The sequence below is a fragment of the Aspergillus candidus genome, assembly GCF_002847045.1.
Source record: "Aspergillus candidus strain CBS 102.13 unplaced genomic scaffold BDW47scaffold_35, whole genome shotgun sequence".
Taxonomy (NCBI): Eukaryota; Fungi; Ascomycota; class Eurotiomycetes; order Eurotiales; family Aspergillaceae; genus Aspergillus; species Aspergillus candidus.
In genome coordinates this window covers 121398-138979 of record NW_020194040.1, presented here as the reverse complement: position 1 = coordinate 138979, position 17582 = coordinate 121398, and the positions used below count along the sequence as shown (strand labels likewise).

At 50.8% G+C, this 17582-nt stretch overlaps 6 protein-coding genes across 6 annotated transcripts; 2 read left to right on the top strand and 4 right to left on the bottom strand.

The window, feature by feature from the left end:
• Positions 1–1989: 1989 nt before the first annotated feature.
• On the bottom strand, positions 1990–6216 carry BDW47DRAFT_49809 (uncharacterized protein). Its single transcript, XM_024819175.1, has 4 exons — positions 5672–6216; positions 5500–5618; positions 4361–5410; positions 1990–4304 (listed from the first exon to the last, which is right to left on the bottom strand). Exons 1-4 carry the CDS (start codon positions 6125–6127, stop codon positions 2033–2035), a joined length of 3897 nt encoding a protein of 1298 aa, XP_024670463.1. The 5' UTR covers positions 6128–6216; the 3' UTR covers positions 1990–2032.
• Positions 6217–8607: 2391 nt separating this feature from the next.
• BDW47DRAFT_127229 (basic secretory family protein) lies at positions 8608–9624 on the top strand (the record flags this gene model as incomplete). The annotated part of the gene is made up of 1 exon (XM_024816681.1): positions 8608–9624. The coding sequence occupies one exon, from the start codon at positions 8608–8610 to the stop codon at positions 9622–9624; it is 1017 nt and encodes a 338-aa protein (XP_024670462.1).
• On the bottom strand, positions 9567–11350 carry BDW47DRAFT_108618 (mitochondrial 54S ribosomal protein mL44). The gene has a single exon (XM_024813274.1). The coding sequence runs from the start codon at positions 11240–11242 to the stop codon at positions 10046–10048; it is 1197 nt and encodes a 398-aa protein (XP_024670461.1). The 5' UTR covers positions 11243–11350; the 3' UTR covers positions 9567–10045.
• Positions 11351–11583: 233 nt separating this feature from the next.
• BDW47DRAFT_127227 (uncharacterized protein) lies at positions 11584–11979 on the top strand (the record flags this gene model as incomplete). The annotated part of the gene is made up of 3 exons (XM_024816680.1): positions 11584–11606; positions 11672–11854; positions 11919–11979. 3 exons carry the CDS (start codon positions 11584–11586, stop codon positions 11977–11979), a joined length of 267 nt encoding a protein of 88 aa, XP_024670460.1.
• On the bottom strand, positions 11972–13506 carry BDW47DRAFT_49792 (PfkB family carbohydrate kinase). The gene is made up of 3 exons (XM_024819174.1): positions 13404–13506; positions 13055–13315; positions 11972–12950 (listed from the first exon to the last, which is right to left on the bottom strand). The coding sequence occupies exons 1-3, from the start codon at positions 13465–13467 to the stop codon at positions 12088–12090; spliced, it is 1188 nt and encodes a 395-aa protein (XP_024670459.1). The 5' UTR covers positions 13468–13506; the 3' UTR covers positions 11972–12087.
• A 565-nt stretch (positions 13507–14071) lies between these two features.
• On the bottom strand, positions 14072–17045 carry BDW47DRAFT_49769 (uncharacterized protein). Its single transcript, XM_024819173.1, has 2 exons — positions 16381–17045; positions 14072–16290 (listed from the first exon to the last, which is right to left on the bottom strand). The coding sequence occupies exons 1-2, from the start codon at positions 16678–16680 to the stop codon at positions 14269–14271; spliced, it is 2322 nt and encodes a 773-aa protein (XP_024670458.1). The 5' UTR covers positions 16681–17045; the 3' UTR covers positions 14072–14268.
• Between the last annotated feature and the right edge of the window lie 537 nt (positions 17046–17582).

Below are 17582 nucleotides of genomic sequence, written 5' to 3'. Positions count from 1 at the left end.
AACAGGTTGAATGAGAGTTAATTGAAAAAAAAAAAAAAAAAATAATAATAATAAATAAATGATAAATAATAAATACAAAAAGGGAATGGGAAAACACGAAAGAAAAAATAAAAATAAAAAGCGGTTTAAGCCGGACCCAATGCTACCCGACTACGTACAATCTATACATAATAGAGGTAAGAGATTCCGGTCGATCCTGTAGGCCGTAAGTACTTGTTTCTGTCCATCTTGCTCTAAAGTTTGAGACATCCCCATAAAAACAATCAGATCTTTCGCAAAGCAGATGTCCACACCAACTACCATCATCATCATCATCGCATCATCGCATCATCCAGGGTGAAACCGAAACCTCGAGGGAATGGAGCCTATGGAACAAATGGAACATCCCAATTTTATCAGATGAGGGTCAACAAGTAGCCATTTCTTGGAACGTCGGAGACAAAACTCCACCATTATTAATCATTATTGTTTTTTTTTTTTTTTAGGATGTCGGCTTCTCAGCCCAAGATGTTTATTCGCACAAAGTGGAGGGAATAAGATAACATTTCCCATACATCTAATCTGATTGATTGATTGATAACATCTTCCCGTGACGCGAGCTAATGTGACACAGTATTTTGTTTCCCGCGGCTTTGTGTTACCACTATTTTCGTTATCTAATTGCAATACCAACATACTCTTTTGATACTGTTTGTTCGGAATAAAGGAATAAAAAGACAAACCATACAAAATAAGAGGCACAAACTACCTTAATAGAAGGTACCCGACATACAATTTTGGGCAACATCGATTAGAGCTGAACGATCAGTGGGGAGGCCCAGCCAAGGAGGACGGTACCCCCAACCCCAGCAATTGAATGAATCATAAATGCCTAGCGGGGGGGGGGGGGCATCAATGTCGAAGCCCAGGATGGCCATTCCCAGGAATATGACGACGATATACACAATTAGATTGAGGACGTACGGATACACTATTCCCGACTATCCTATTTCAATATAGTTCAATAGTTTGCCATTCTGGAACATCTTATTTATTCATTTATTGATTATTATTCAACTATTATCATATTATTATTATTGTTGTTTTCCACTTTCCCCCCTTCCTCTCCCCCCATCCTTTCCCCCCAATCTAACGAACTTCTGGAAAAGGAGGGCCACACCCCAAAATGCTGAATGCTAAAGCAAAGGCTGAAGGCGAATCTAATCAGATCAACATCATCTAATCAGATGGACTCCTGCATGCCGCCGCCGCTGCCCGATGATCGGCCCTTTGCTCCAAATCAAGTCAACAAGTCGCCGGTCGGTCGCATCAGCTTTCCGCTTTCTTTCATTCCTTCATAAATAGGTTATACATCTTGTATCTTTCTCAAAATACAAGACTTACTCAAAGCCTGTTATTAGATGTTCATAATCTGGATATCTAGAATAATTCCCCAAGCTACTTCATGAGCTCTCACCCTCCGACACCCAAACGGAGCTCTCTCATAATCCAATACGAGGAACCCCTCGTAGGTTCCATCCGCTACGAGTTTGACTCCCCTTCTCACAGTACCGCATCTCGACATATTTCCACAAGGCCTGCTATGGATTCTCCCATATAATGAACTCCATCTCGCCAGCACGCGCCACGGTCGACATGTCAACTTGGTCATGAACATGACGGAAGGATGATAGCCAAACCTGCAAAGTCATAAACCGAGGTATACTATCCTCTGACCGTGCCCATCCAATCCAGGAGCAGAATACAAGTCTGCCAATGACCATTTAGCGCATAGCTTAGATTGTTCTACCACAGGTGGAAGTAGTAATTAGGATATTGATAGGTATGATAAGAATGGCTCAAGGCTATTGATACAAGATATCCATGCTTCAAAACATAAGAATAACCCCAAGGTCCCGAACCCAAAGCCTCGGGTTCGGAGCCTTGGGGTGTAAAAGTAAACAACCATGGTATACTACCCCCCTCTCCCCCCCTCTTCCCCCCCGGCCCCCCTGGGGCACCCCGTCCCGAAATCTCCTAGTGTGTTACAACACTATCCCCTAGTGATGTAGTACACTAGGAGATTCCGGGACGACTCCATCGGGTGCCCCAATATCTCCCAAAACCGGGCGTCGTTGCCCACCATCGCATATAGCCTCTGACATAACAATGCTACCTGTCTTCTGATGTCGGCATTCGGCGCTGCGAGAAGTCTCGCAGAAAGTAACCCGATTTTGTCCACAAGTTCCTGACGAATGGTTGTCTTCCCTTGAAGAAGACGATCCATGATATTTGACAACGTCCAAACGCCCATGGTCACAGTCTCGTCTCGTTCCTCCCGTGAAACCAGCTCGACCACCGGTTCAACAACATCAGCATCGCACGCGGCAACGATGTCGTTGGCTGTGTCATAAAGACCAGCAACGATGTGTGAAGCTGCTGGGTAATGTTTTCGGGCGGATAGGATGGCAGTCAGGACACGGGGGAAATAACCTAATAGGTTACTGTGTACAAACATGCGGCGAATCGTAAGGAGGACCTGAGCCTTCAGGTCTACCGAGCGTTCGAAAGGCAAATCGGTGGCTTCGGGTGGCTTTTCCAGCTCATCAACAAGGGCACATAGCATCTCCTCCTGGTATCCCCCGGCCTCGGGGAAAATATCTCCTCGTTTCATGAGTCCTTGAAGCTTTCGATAGCCGAGGATATCCATCGTATTGTTTCGTATCCTTTCAATGGCCTTGATGGCGATTCCACTGGATTTGGTTTTGCTTCGGACACTCTTCTGCTGCACTTCAGTATCGCCGGCACGGTCATTCTGTACGTTCTTTTGCTGGGCTTCGAATCCGCCTGGTCCGTTACTGCCTGGGTCGCTCTGCTGGACTTCGGTATCGCCTGCACGATCATTCTGTACATTCTTCTGTTGGGCTTCGAATCCGCCTGGTCCGTTGCTGCCTGGGTCGCTCTGCTGGACTTCGGTATCGCCTGCACGATCGTTCTGTACGTTCTTCTGTTGGGCTTCGATTCCACCTGGTACGTTACTGAGTGTGTCGCTCTGCTGGACTTCGATTTCGCCTGATTCGTCACTGGGTGCGTCGCTTTGCTGGACTGCGGTTCCGCCTGGCTTGTTACTGCCCGCGTCACTCTGCTGGACTTCGATTCCGGCTGGTTCGTCACTGCTTGTGTCGCTCTGCTGGACTTCAATTTCGCCTGCTCCGTTACTGTGAGTTTCGGTCTGCTGGGCTTCGATTTCGCTTGAACTCTTACTGGGTGTGTCACCATTCCGGGATTCGATGTGAGCGTTGCTCTGTTGGATGTCGCCGGTATAGTTACGGTCCGCTATTTCCTTCTCTCGGACCTGGGTATTGCCTGTTTCGTCACTGTGCGCGCCATCCTGCCTGACTGCGACCTCGCCTATACCATCGTTATTTGCGGCCCACTTCTGCCAGACTTCGAGATCGCCCGATTCAACACTGCGCCTGCCCTTCTGCTGGTCTGCGATGCCGCCTATACGGTCATTGTCTGCGGCCCACTTCTGCCAGACCTCGAGGTCGCCTGTATCACCACTGTGACCGTTCCTCTGCTGGTCTGCGCTGTCGCCGGTATCGCTCTGGTGCACGTTCCTCTGCTGGGTTCCTGTGTCGACTGCACTGTCGCTGTCTGCAATTCTCTGCTCCGTTACTGCGACGTCGCCTGTAGCCTTACTATCTGCGATGGCTTTCTCCTGGGTTTCATTATCGCCGGCATCATCACGGTGCACATCGTTCTGCCGAAAATCGATATCGTTTATATCGTGACCGTCTGCAAAACCACTTCCTGGGATTGCGATGTCGCCTGTGCTCCTAAGGTCTGCCATGCCCTGTTCATGGGCCTCGATGTCGTCTATCCTGACCTTATGCGCGTTCCAGTGCTGGTTTTCGATGTCATCCAAGACATGGCCATGCCCGTTGTTATGACTCTCAACGACCTCCTTGAATGCCGGAACCGATTTTTTGGTGGAAATGGTTGGGCCTTTATTCAACGAAGGCGCCGAATTTTCATTGTGAGGATTCCTCTTCTGAGTACGAGTTGGTGGACGTATAGGAGCGGCAGAAAGGGTTGAGGCAGGTTTGGCCAGTGCCTTTTTCTGAGCGGCGATTGCTGCCCGTAAAGCAGTGCTGCCAGTCTGCTCAGCCTGCGAAGTCTTTCCGCTCTGCTCTAGAGCCGTGGTTTTCTTCGGCGAGCCGGCCTTCCGCGGCGGTGCCACTGGATCGTCCATTGCGGTAGTAGGTCTATCGGGGTGCTTGTCAAGTAAGGTTCGACTCTTTTTGTCCAACGTCGACGCAATCCTATCGATGGTTAGTTGGTCATATAGAAATGATATGAGATGGGAGATAAGACTTACTCGTCAGCTCTACTAGGCCAAATGGTAACGAAGAACCAATAGACCCCGCGCATGGCCTCTCTCACACCAGGGTTGGCGTCCGAGAGTCCCTTCTTGAGAGACATGATGATAAGAGTCAAGCCGCCGCCGTGTTCCAACGAACCCTTATAAGGGGCTTGTCTCGTGAGTAAACTTTTCAGCCAGCCGGCACCAAACAGGCGCAGCTGCACATTCTTGTCCTGGCATGCATTGGACACATGCTGGAGGAGACGTATGTGATAGGAGACGTTTTCAATGATCACAGACACTGTCGCATTGCCGTTCTGGGCGGTGATCTTCTTCATGTTCGAACAGACCTTCACCATATTCTGCATGATGATTTCGACCATAGAATCAATCTGGGATCCGCAGCATCGTGCCAGGTCCTGGATAAACAGACACCCATTTGTGGAGACCGTGGTTCGAAGAGAATTGACAGCCTTAAAGCTACTATCAAGGACCGCCTTTATTCCTCCAATAAAGGCCTCCGGGAACCTATGTGGGGCGCTTCCGAGTGTAAGGCGTCGGAGAGTGATAATGTTCTTCTCTCGCGGCAACCAGTTCTGCTCGGTTTCTCTCCCCTCGAAGAAAGGAAGCATGTCCCTCACCAGGTCGTCGATCTCGCGAGGACTGGCAACTGTCATCGGCTGCAGATCCCCCTCTTGGGAAGGTGAAGGTCGGGATGATGACGCCTGTGCGGGCGTACTGGCAGGTCGCGGGGGTTGGACGCGGGGGGCACTGGCATGCGAGGACTTTGTGGGAGAATCAAGTCGCGATGCGGGTCTCTTAGGTGAATCCATCCGGGAGGCCGGCCTTCTGGCGGTCTCTACCCGCGATGCCGGTCTCTTGAGCGGCTCCATTCGCGATGCAGGCCTTCTAGTAGTCTCCACGCGCGAAGCCGGGCGCGAGGAGGATGATATTTCAACCGGGTCAAGGCCGACAGTCTGCAAGAGATCATCGGCAATCGATCTTCTCACATTGTGTTCGGCCAATTGCTTTCGAAGATCCGTTTTGGCGCTCACGGAAGCACCCCTGGCACTTGTTAGCAGACGATAATCGTACGAGCGGGAAAGATAGCGTCCCCAGAAGAGACAGGTAACAGGCCGCCGATTTATACTCACTGAAAAAGACCAACAATCGCCGTTTTCGCCGCTTCTCGAACGCCACTATCAGCGTATTCAAGACAAGCAACCATGTTGGGGACATATGCGCGAAAGCGAATGTCATAGATCTGGGCCATCTACCAAGGGGGCCGGTCAGATAAATTGGCAATAGACGGATCGAAGTACTTACGTTCGCGAGCCAGGTCATGCTCATCGCCTTCGATTTGGGGTTTTTACCCTCAAGGGCCTTTTTCAGAACATTGTGTTCCACCTCGTCGCGAAGGGCTGGCCAGAGGCCGGTGAAGGCTTCCGCGGCTTTCGCACGGATGTCTTCCCTTTGGTCGCCGAGACGCTCGAGGAGAACGGGGCATAGGTCTCGGCCATGGGAAGCAATTTGATGATCCATTCTTTGAATGGTCAAGCGAGAGAGAAGGTGTTTCAAGGTCGAGAACCCTGCATTCTGCAGAGTCCAATTTTTAGAAGCAATGGCTGACCGAATTGATTCGAACATGTGAGGAAGGGCACCCGCTACTATGTTTCGCTGCTTGATATCCCACTTCAGAGACAGCAACTCCTCAAGCTGCGCGTCCGCGGGAGTGCTTCTCCCTCTCATCATGCTCGCGGACTTTCCTGCCTTAGCCTCCATTCTTCGGTGAAGGGCTCTCAATGTTTTTACAGAAACGAAGAGTGTCACAAAAAGCTCATCCTCACAATAGACAAGCAGGCTCGTGATGAGTTCCCAAATCGAAGTGATAAGGCTGTGGAGGCCCTGGATAATGGGACTGGGGTTTTGTTGCAACGCCTGGAGAAACCCGAGCAGTAATTTCACACGGGAGATGTAGATAGAGGCAACGAGATTCTCGATGTACCCAAGCAAGAGCGACTTGGCAGATGTCAGTAAATGATCGAGTCTGGCATAGGACAGCATTGTGTCCCAGAAGAGGGGAAAAGCATCAAAAATGCGAAGGGGCAAAGCCGCAATATACTCGAAGCAGAAAAAAACGTACAGGAACACGGAATTGTACAAGGAAAAGAAACAAGCCACAAAGGACGACGCACAGGCAATCATGGAGGAAACAAAAGCGAAACACGAAGAAATAAAAGACAACAAATCGTCCAAAAACGCCATGACTGATGCAAAAATGAAGTTTCAAAGGAAGTCAAGAGAGTAAACAGAGCCAGAAGCCAAGAAGAAGCCAAGAATAAACAACGCAGAATCAACAAGCAAGACTCAGCTCATAGAAAGCCGACTATTTTTTTGGTATTTTTCTTTTATTTTCTTTTCTTTGTACTGTGGGCGAGAAGCAGAAACAGGTTTGGAAGAAATCAAAAGCAGCTGATATCAAGTTTTGCAGAACGAAGATTAAGAGACCAAGAAGTGCAAAGATGAAGCGAAACGAGATGGGTACAGGTGAGGTGGAAAAGAAAGAGAAATTTGGGGGGGGGGGGGGGGGGGCGAAGAGGGCGAAGGCCCGTTGTTCATGGGGCGCAACAGCATGATGGCGAGAAGAGCTCTCTTACCTGTAACTTGAAGCAGTCGCGAAGCGGCTTTCAATATCAAGACCCAAGAGGGAAGGATGTCGGATGGAGACGTGAGTGGTCCGGATGACGGAAGACGAAGAAAACGGCTGCGGGGAGCGATGTGTGGTATCGACTCGGGGGCGATGAGGAAAGACCGCTGTTGCGTCTGAGTGGTGGTATTGGGAGGAAAAGAAAGTTGTTGCTGATTTGAGGAGGAGCGACAATGATGGGATGATGCAAAGAGGGACTTGACGTTCGTCCGATAAGCGATTAGACGCGGCGATAAGCGCTTCAAACTCCACACGTCGCAAGGAGTCAGGAGAGATCCGATGACTTTCAGGGATCGTTATTATGATTGACGCCGTTCGATATCGAGGGAGCGGATTGACTCGAAAGGTCAAAGAAAAGTATCCTGCGCTGTGGCGGTGGTTGATGGGGGGTTGAAGAAGAGAAAGGAGGGGAAAGAGCCGGCCAGCAACGGTGTTGTGTTGTTGTTATGATGACTCCTTGCAACCTTTTTTTTTTTTTGTTTCCCCTACATTAGCGTTGTTTACCCACAACTGTCACTAACGCCGCTTTGGGCAACCAGATGTGGAGCCTTAGGCTGCCGAACGGTTGATTCAGGCCCCGCCTTCCACCACTTTCGCTTTCTATCCTCTGAAACTGTCTTGTAGTGTCTCATTGAGACTCGGGGACTATCTTGAAATTATTATTCTATGTCCTAGACATCTGTTGTCTACAATAAACGACCATTGATCGATTCAGATCATTACCTAATTATTATTCACATTGCGACTACAGGATCCTACCAGTTCCTATGTCAGGTCCGTTTCGTAACCTCGGAGCATCTGCGGGCTTAATGGAGCCCAATCATCCTGTTGGCCTGATAAGCCTCGGCGGGGTGTCAGCCAGTGGGAGATCAACATACGTGTGATGTATTGAGCGGGAGTCTATAGATTATGCCTCACGGCAAATGCAATTGTACGCGTGCCGCTTGATTTAAAGGAAGAAAATTTGTAATGCCACCATTATTGTCAGCAATTTCAATTATACTCAATGTTTACTTGTTTACCTGTTTACCTTTGTTAATCCATCCGACCGGGAAGGCGGTTCATTCTTCTAGTACAGGAGGTGACTATATATAGTTTGGTGGAAATATCAGCCGTAACTACAACCACCATATCGAAGGGACTCATGATAGGTATAATAGAAGGACAATGAAGCCCAATCAAGATTTATAATACCTGAGAATAATAGAAAGAAAGTCTTATTTCAAATCAAATACAGTTGAATCGCTGCTGATCTAGTCCCTAAAGCTAACCTCCACATGATCGCCGGAGGGGTGGAGCGATAACAGCATAAGCTTAATCGAATATAGCAGGGGTACGAAGCCCGCGGACGGGTCATTTATTTTATTACAATGGATTCCTCAATACCTGATTTGATCAATTATCTACTGGAGATATCGCCATCCTACGGGAATGTCCCGACTCACTAGCGCCACTGATCATACCGGGAACTTTATAAGAACAACGTCTGACCCCGCTCGCCTTGTATGAATCCTTCCACGCTCACAACACCACCACTAGCACCAGCATTGAAAACATGTCAACAACTACACCATCCGCGGACCCCCCTCGTCCCTCCGCGGCGCCTCCAAGTTCAACCCAAGAAACCCCACCTGACAACAACAACAAGAACAATAACACCAACACCGACATCAACAACAATCTCGACAGCTCCCAAAAACGCCGCCCACAACCAGACCCCCCTCTCCCCACCCCCAAACTCCGCCTCCAAGTCAACGACCTCCGCCATCCCGGCACTCTCTCCTTCCAAACCCTAGTCCCAGACGTGGTATCCACCCTCGAAACAGCCCTCTCGACAATAATCCGCACGCTCTACACCGTCCCACCCCCACAACAAGATACCTCCTCCCCTCAGTCTGCCACACACCCCACCCCCATAACATTTACCCCATCTCTCCCACCCACCCGCTCAATCACCCTCATCCTCCGCGACATCCCCGGCGTAGCCTACACAACAGCCACCGAGCTCGACGACAGCCACAAAGAAATCACCATCTCCCTCCCCTACATACACACCAGCGCCAAGCGTCCCTCCGAAATACCAGGCGTGATCACCCACGAGCTCGTCCACTGCTACCAGCACACTGCCCCCCCTGCGGAGCCCGGAAAAACCAACAACAAAAGCACACCCCACCCACCCACCGGCCTCATCGAAGGCATTGCGGACTTCGTGCGTCTCAAAGCCGGCCTGGAGCCGCCACATTGGAAGAAGCCGAGTGCTGCGAAGGAGAGGGCGGAGAAGTGGGATCAGGGGTATCAGCATACGGCGTATTTTCTGGCCTGGTTGGAGGATGTGAGGGTGGGGAGGGGCGCGGTGGGGATGTTGAATGATCGGTTGTTGAGGGTGGGTTATTGTGAGGAGGGGGGGAAGGAGGGGGGAGGGGAGTTTTGGAGGGGGCTGTTTGGGGTTGGGGTTGAGAGGTTGTGGGTGGAGTATGGGGAGTATTTGGATGGGTGTGGTTGTGGCGCGGATTCGAAGACGGGAGAGGAGGGGGAGAGAGATCAGGAGAAGGTGGTTGTTTCTGCTGGGTAGTTGTGGTGGTTGACTGTTATATACCATGGCGATGAGAGGTTGGTCTCGGATATCCTGGGAAGCATCATTGCAAGTAAATGTCACGTTGATGCATTGGACTGGTGCCATCTATATACCGAGTCAAAAAGTGCAACCTTGCGTCAGTTTCAAGATCAATGCCGCACAAGTAAGCCCCAAACAAAAGCTTAAAAGAGACAGAGACATAAGAGAGAGAAAAGGAAAAAAAAAAAGATCATCTAATAAATCGAATAAATTTCCCATACTGTACAAAACCTGATATTCAAAAGAAAAAAGTAAAACAGATAGTATGTAATGCTGTTGTGCTGTCATGCCTTTCCCCGACAGCAGTACGATCGGAAAGTGTAGCGCCTTTTCATAATCTAACACGGCAATTCCAACTGCGTCCCGTCTTTCCACCATCTCATACAATCACCTCGCCCAGGTCCACGTGGACGGGCTTCCAGGGCGCGGCACCTTCCTCCTCGGTGGAGCTAGGCACACGCACATTCAGCGGGCTGTAGAGGTACCAGCCCTTGAGGGCAGCCACGGCAGCGCGGGACCGAGCCTCCAGCAGGCTGGCACCGGAGCCTTCTCCCAGCTTGTCCTTACCAGAGAAGATACCGACAATGAAGACGGGGTGTCTGCTCTTGCGACCAGTCTCGCTGATGATCTTGGCGACAGGCGGCTCGAAGTTCTCGCGCGCACAAAGTCGGGACAGGTCGCGGGCGGGTTGCGAGAAATTGAACAACTCGGAGATGTTCAGATGCCGGGAGAGGAAGTGCTGCTCGAAGAAGCGCTTGGCCGCCGGCCGGCCAGCGTGGAGGTAGATCGAGCCCATCAGTGCCCGCACGAAAGTTGCGTTGGCCCGCTCAAAGGAGACACCACCCTGGGCGCCTTGAGCATCAGCGGGGGATTGCGTAGTAGACTGCTCCCCGTATTCATTGTCGTAGACAATCCGGGAAGTGACCGACTTCCTCCACGACTTCTGGTGTGCGTTGGGCCTCATTGTAGCCCCCTCCGAATTCAGCTCGGTGCCAGGAAGGAGTCTCTGGAACTGAAGCAGCCCAGGGTCGACTTCACCTCCCGGCGCGGCGGCCCAATCCACGCCCCATTCTCTCGCCATTGCAGTCAACGTTTTCGGACCGACGTAAGCGTACATGGCCGCGAAGATGACGGTCAGAGGGAGTCGCGGGTAGGTGCAAAGGAGGTGTTCGGAGGTGTAGTAGGTTAGAAGGTCATGACCGAGCGTGGCCAGCGATTCATTGTTGAAGTTGGGATTCGGATCCGCAGAAGCGTCCACGAGGGACCGTGCTAGTGTCTCGAGCGGTAATCGGGAAGGGAGGTAAAGTCGTGCATGGAGGGCGGCAAGTTTTGCGGATTCGCGTGCGGCCTCAACCGGCGGTGATGGAAGAGCGTATTTCGACTGTTGGGCATTGGAAGAGAAATGAGGGGGGAATGACTGCTCATCAGCCAATTGATTGTTTTCAGACTGAGCAGCAGGCGACACAGTCGTTTGGGATCGTGCTCCGCGATAGATGTTTTGTTGCAGGCGGACACCAGCCCGCGCTCGCGCCGAGAGGGCCGAACTGCTCCATCGGAGGAGCTGCAGCCGCTTCATCTGGAAAATAGAAAGGAGAAGGAGATAAAATAGAAACCAGACAATAGCAAGGGCAATAAACAACTACTGCCCAATTCGTTGCGTGGAAGGATAGGGACGAGGGCTTCGAACGAATCTCGTATGAACTTTTGGCCGGACGAGAAAAGTCGAGCTTCGGCGGAAGTCACGGGGTCTGGGTGTTGCGAAGAACACTAAACCTAATTAGGAGATAATGTCACGGGACCCGGACCAGCGACGTCGACGGCCCTTTCGGCATCGACACTCCTCAGAACCCACGCCGTCTCAGCGAGCCATTGTCCACACCACACCTCTCCAATTTCTTACACACACCCGTAATCAATATGGGCGGAGGCGGCAAGATCCCGTATGTATTTGCCCGCATCATCCGGTTTGTTGCTGCAACCGAGGACTAACGGATCGGCCGTACAGGTATCCCAAGGAAGTCTGGTCTCCTGCCGGAGGCTGGTATTCTCGGCCTGCGAACTGGAGACTCAACACTGCCATCCTTGGCGCCGCCATGCTTGGAGTCGTCGCCGCGACTTGGAGTCTTAGCGCCGAGCGCGAGCACCGCGACAAGATGCCCGAGCCGGGCAGATTCTTCCCCAGTCGCTAGTAAGTCCATCGCCCGGTTGAGGCGGGGTTTGAATGGTGCTGATATGGGCTTGTCCGAATGTAGCTGGAGCCGACAGATCGTTGAGCATGAAAGACAACAAGCCGCTGCGAAGCAAGATTCATAAAGAGATTACGAAGTGGTGGATAGTTGCCTGGGATGATTCTACAAAACAGCAGGAATTTTTGTTTCATATTGTGGGCTGTACGACAATAGAAGGGCGTTAATCGATCGGTCAATTGATCTGCAAGTGCTTTTGGGGAGCCTCTTCAAGTGTCTGGTGCAAACGCCGAGTGTACAGACGGACCCGTTCCGTGAATTCAGTTTCGTTCCAAAATTCACTCCCACTGCTTGACGTAGACATATGTGGCACTCCGATCTGTTCTACCACGAACCCTGCTGCAACAGTGGCAAGGATAAGTGCGAGAGGGACATTGCTCTGTTCTCCCCACGTCTCCATTGCTTTCTTCCAGCCTGCGGAGTCTGCGAGAACCGACTGGATGACATCTGCAGGAGCTCTCCCCGCACTGACCAGTCCCTGTGCCATCGCACCCAAGAAAGAATTCCCCGCGCCCGTGGGATCAACGACGGCCGTAGACCCATCATCGCCGGGTTGATGATAAGCGGGAAGCCAGATACTGTGCGTTCTCGAGTATGCGTAGCTACCGTCTTTCCCAGCACGGATGACCAAAGTCCCTTTACCCTCAGGGCCAATCCCGGAGTCAAGGATCCTCTTCACTATATCCTTTCCGAACTGACTCTCCGTGCTCCACCCAGATTGCCCGAACATCATCCCCAGCTCTAGCTCATTGGGGCTCACCACATCCACTACCCTGTTCGCCGCGAAGAAGTTGTCTGCTTCCTCGGGCGTACACAGGTTTGGCACCGGCTCCCAGACAAAAAGAGGTCGCTGCGCAGCAAGGTCGGAAGAAGGCGCTTTACCATCTCGTAGAAGCTCTTCCCGCCGTCCAAGAATACCTTCCACGATGTCTATGCAGCGCGAAGACGAGCAGACCATGTGGAACGTCTTCGAGAACACCTGAGCGTCAGACAGACTCGAAGCGTCTAGCCGTAGCTTCGGCGTCAGGTATGCGAAATCTGCAATATCCTTTAACATCCTTTTCTCCACAAACCGTCACCGAAGCCTTCTAAAGAACTTGGTGCCTTGAATGAATGCATGAACAGACGGATAAAGCACGAACCTCTCTTCTCATCAGCCCCATACCCATTCCAAGCCCGCGTCGTCAACCTCGTACGGTCCTCCCGAACCACACATGCCGTCCCCCACGACTCAATCAACTCGAGAACTTCATTTGGAAAATCCGAGCCAACATCAACAGTCCAACTCACAGACCGCGCGTCTTCCTTCCCAGCGACCATCCTCGCCCCAACAACAGCGAACGACGCAGCCCCGCCAATCACGTTCTTCACGCTAGGTCTGGTCCCCCCGAAGTCAATGTCATCTGCAGCCAGGTAAAAGATCAGGGTGAGTATACCGTGCTATGCGGAGTGTTTAGGCGTTTGAGAGTGGATGATGCACTGGTAGCATACCGAGGATGAACATGCCCAGCGTGCAGAAATCGACACCATTTCCGAGAGCAGGGGTTTGGGCCATGTTTTTAAAATATTATATACTGGCGTGCTGGGGTTGAACTGTAATGTTGCAATAATCTTGCGGGCACTTTGTTGGAGAAACTGATTGTATGAGCGGGGTTGAAGGAAGTGTTCCTGTTCTATATGGGCGAAAAATACCCGAGCGTTACGGTCTGATACCGCTGCTATCATCCTCATTATTGCAGCCTACTACCGAATATACGTTTTGAATAGTAGGCATGCCTTGCTTACTGCCAGGTGCTTTCTATCGTGCATTACTACCTTACTTGACATGTATAGTTTATTGGTCGATAGAAAGTTTGAGTTTGCATACACTCTTGTACAGGACTTGAAATATCTACTAGTATCCGTGTACCGTGCTAAGTTCCTGGTATCTACCTGCCTTCGAGCTTGGAGTATTGTCAGGTAAGTAGTTGACTACACATTTTACCAGATACTTATATTTTGACCTAAAAGCGTAGAGGAAAAGACCTTGGCTATGGATTGCCCAATGCTACCCCGATAGACGCCAATCAAGGGTAGGAGGAAACGTCAGGACCGTTCGCCGGTACTCCAGAACACCAACAGAGATATCCTGAACGTGCAAAAACAGACCAGAAAGAAGGGTTTTTCATGTTCCTTGTGCATGTGAGCCTTTTGATTGATTTCCAATTATGAATAGAGCGTAATCTATACGGAGAAAGAAATGAATGGCACTCTGGCAAGTCCTGCGCAATTAGTCGGCTGTCTCAGAGCCCTGAACAGCTGCAATATTTGTGCAATTTTCAAAACAAGCCTGAAATTTCCACTTCTGATATGTATATCAATCCATAGTTTTTGGGTCGGGGTTTTGTACCTCCAGTGCCCTGAGTCTCTTGGCCAGGAGACTCTCCCGGGCTTTGGATCCGTTGAAAGAGCTAAACGGATAGCGAGAATAACCAGTATCCTCTGTATTAAGCTTACTATAATGACTGGTGCCAGGAGAGTATGCCTCCGTTGGCGTTGCATCATGTGCCGGTAGAGATTCTTCCCGCAAAGAAGGAATAGGTTGGAAGGGATGCGGGGGACGTTGATGCGGTTGAGTGTTCATATGATTGATTGCCCCTGGTGTCGCCTCCCTTGTAGCCGGCGCTCCTGGCGTGCGGGCAGAGGGATTCAGATGCGAAATCGCGGCGGAATCTCGACCAGCGGTAGACCTTTGAGAGCTCATCTTTGCGCCGCAGTGGCTATGGTTGGAGTCCCGAGACGGACGATAAGGTGTATAGCGAGGTTCTGGGTGCTGTATCTCGTTCCGCAAACTTTCCTTCCCATCGGGGACTCGGTTTGCGAACACGACACGAATGACAGAGTGAAGGTAGAAACGACCCCGGGAGGGACTGCAGATGTTGAGGTGGACCATGTATCTCAGTATAGGTTTGTCTTGGGGATCTTCCGAAGTATTCAGAGACGCTTCTGGACGATCGGTTCCATAATTCTTTCGAGCGTGCAAAGGCATATCGATGATGGGACCTGCCGAATAGCTCCTTTGCCGGAAGAATGTCTTCGAGCCTGGCTCCATATCGCTCAGGTCGTACGGGACAAGGAACAGCTTAACCGCCGTTTTATTTGGATTTTTGATCATGATCTGGAGCTGGCCTTGTTGCGGGATTCGATAACAACCGCCTGGAGGAGACTTAGGGGACTCGGCCCTTCGGTGCTTTTTCTCCCGCTTGCGTATAGCTCCCTGATCGTTGAGCGTAGAAGGTAGGGCGCTTTGACCGCTGTGTGTTGGGGTTTGGCTCTGATTATGCCTACGGCGTTGGCTGGCCCCTGACGTATCCTTCGAAAGGGTGTTTTCGAGGTCAATGAGGCCAACGTAAGGGCTGGGGTTGTCGTCTGATATCGATCGTCCGCACCCAGATGTTGGATAGCTATAGAAGACCGCCGGAAACGGTATTGTGACGTGTGGAGGACATCTAAGATTAGCTTTACAGTTCCCCTTGCCAAGCACGCCGATCTGGGCAGTGAAGTCCAGCGGCTTTGATGGGTTGGTCGACATCCTACCCCGTAGGATAGACTCTTCATAAGAACCCACCATCGGGGCGAGTGCTTTGGCAGGTCTTTCGGACACCAGGGATGGCCTTCTGGCACTTGGGCATGGTGTTTGAACGGATGATGCCAATTGAAGGCTATATGGCGACGTAAATGAGCGCTGAAAGGAGACTGGCTCATTCCAGTGGCCCGGGGAGACACCGAACTGCATCTCCGCTGCCCCGCGATGCGCCGGCGAAGGCGACTGAAGGTCCCGGAACGTTTCGGGGGGTAATGTACGACGACGGTTGGCCTTTCTCCATGACTCCGATTGTTCGATCGCGTCGCTCTTCGGAGAGAAATCCAAGTCTGTATTGTTTGCTTGATATACCAGGGGGCTTGTCGGGGTCTTCAAAACATAACTTGAAGAAAACGACCCCAACGATGGTGCCCTCGCACGGGCTGCTGGCGTATCCTTGTCACTGGGAAGATGAAACAATGTCGAGGGTCCACGGCCCGAAGGCGAGAAAAACGACGGGCTGAACCAAGGCGTGGTGGGAGAACTGCCCAGAGGGGGAGGTTGGTAATCGGCACAGGGACTCAATCCAGACGACTGTGGCAATTGCTGCCCATCCTGGCGCTGAGGGATGCCTTCTCGAAAGTCGCCCGAATGTAATGCTGACCGGGGGCGTTCAATATCGGCCGGAGACGCTAGCTGTTGGTCATGCAACGGGGGACCACTCGAGACAGTATTATTATTGGGTTCGGCTCTAACGTCCGGAGTTTCATTGCATGTTTGGGGGAGATGACAGTGACCAGCACTTGTCTCTCCTGCCTATGCGCGGGTAATCAGCACACGAACATGTTTGACCTCCATCTTCTCTTGAAAAAAGAAGGGAGAGGAATATTAAGGAATAGAGCATACCAAAGCGGGTCGGTTCCATTTAGAAGGATCGGTGCTTTTTATATACCGGATAAGCTCCTCTCGGTCATTCGTATGGACACCGGACGTATGGTATAATGCCGGACTATCAGATGGGAACACCGGGTTTGTCTGGTCCGGACTGGGCTGCCAACTGTGCCCATGATTATGAGACCAGGAGAGCGCTTTTCGTCGTTGATCCTCCTCATTTACCACAAGGTGGCGTTGGCGGCTATGGCTGCGGCGGTCGTCGGACCACAAGTTATAAAACCGTTGACGATCTGGATCTTGAAAGATAGGCATTTTCAGAGGTATATATAACGACAAGATAGAAAGAGAAAAGAGCCAACCATCTCAACCGCAGTATAGGGTCGCGGAAGAGATGGCGGTAGAAAGAGGACGGCGGAGATAATCACGGAGTACGGAGTATAACGGAGAGAGCAGTAGTAGTATGATTAAACAGGGGGGGGGTACTGGAGGGTAGCGCAAGAAAAAGAAACCAATGCTTCAGGTGATCAGAGGATCAACTTATATGAGGGGAGTTTGAAGCCATCGATACATCATGTCATGCGGACCACTAGAGTCAGAGGATCCACCAGGGTAGAGTTAGTTAAGTAAGGCAATCAGGAGACCTAGGTAGTTAACTATGGATCATGGGTGACTCAAAGAGAGATGGGATTGAATGGATGAAACGGCCGGATGGGATGAAATATTACCATCCTGCAAGCGGAGAGAGTGGTATTATAATACGCGATGATATCAATGCCAGCATAAAGTGGCAGGATCAACTTGCCCATTTTGCCTCTTCCGGCTGTTATTCTGTAATCGTATTACAGACTTCCATTTTACGTCACTACTGTGATATTTTCATGCTGAATTTTGGTTGCTTGGTTCGTATATTAACTCTTTGTCATGAGTTATAACCAGATAACCATGATATATATTAATACACTAATATCTGTATCCATGTTGTTTGCTGTTAGGACATGATGAACTGGTTGACACCTCATACTCAAACAGTCTGTGACTTGTGAATCTAATTAATTACGCCTCCTGCACGGTCACGTCACGTCTGACCTTTTTCTCTCTTTTTGCTAGAGACTACTCTGTACCATACCACTTCTAGCATAGTCTCAGACGGGCCCAGTAAATCTTTTCCAACTCCAATTATTGCCCGCACACCGCCTTACCCATATCGCATCTGG

Coding starts and splice junctions, on each gene's coding strand:
- BDW47DRAFT_49769 (XM_024819173.1), bottom strand. CDS start 16,680: ATGCCTATCTTTCAAGATCCAGATCGTCAACGGTTTTATAACTTGTGG. Junction 16,291..16,380: donor AATGGAACCGACCCGCTTTG/GTATGCTCTATT, acceptor ACCCGCGCATAG/GCAGGAGAGACAAGTGCTGG.
- BDW47DRAFT_108618 (XM_024813274.1), bottom strand. CDS start 11,242: ATGAAGCGGCTGCAGCTCCTCCGATGGAGCAGTTCGGCCCTCTCGGCG.
- BDW47DRAFT_49792 (XM_024819174.1), bottom strand. CDS start 13,467: ATGGCCCAAACCCCTGCTCTCGGAAATGGTGTCGATTTCTGCACGCTG. Junction 13,316..13,403: donor GCTGGGCATGTTCATCCTCG/GTATGCTACCAG, acceptor ACCTGGCTGCAG/ATGACATTGACTTCGGGGGG. Junction 12,951..13,054: donor TGGGGCTGATGAGAAGAGAG/GTTCGTGCTTTA, acceptor AGGATATTGCAG/ATTTCGCATACCTGACGCCG.
- BDW47DRAFT_49809 (XM_024819175.1), bottom strand. CDS start 6,127: ATGGAGGCTAAGGCAGGAAAGTCCGCGAGCATGATGAGAGGGAGAAGC. Junction 5,619..5,671: donor GCATGACCTGGCTCGCGAAC/GTAAGTACTTCG, acceptor CCCCCTTGGTAG/ATGGCCCAGATCTATGACAT. Junction 4,305..4,360: donor TGGCCTAGTAGAGCTGACGA/GTAAGTCTTATC, acceptor AACCATCGATAG/GATTGCGTCGACGTTGGACA.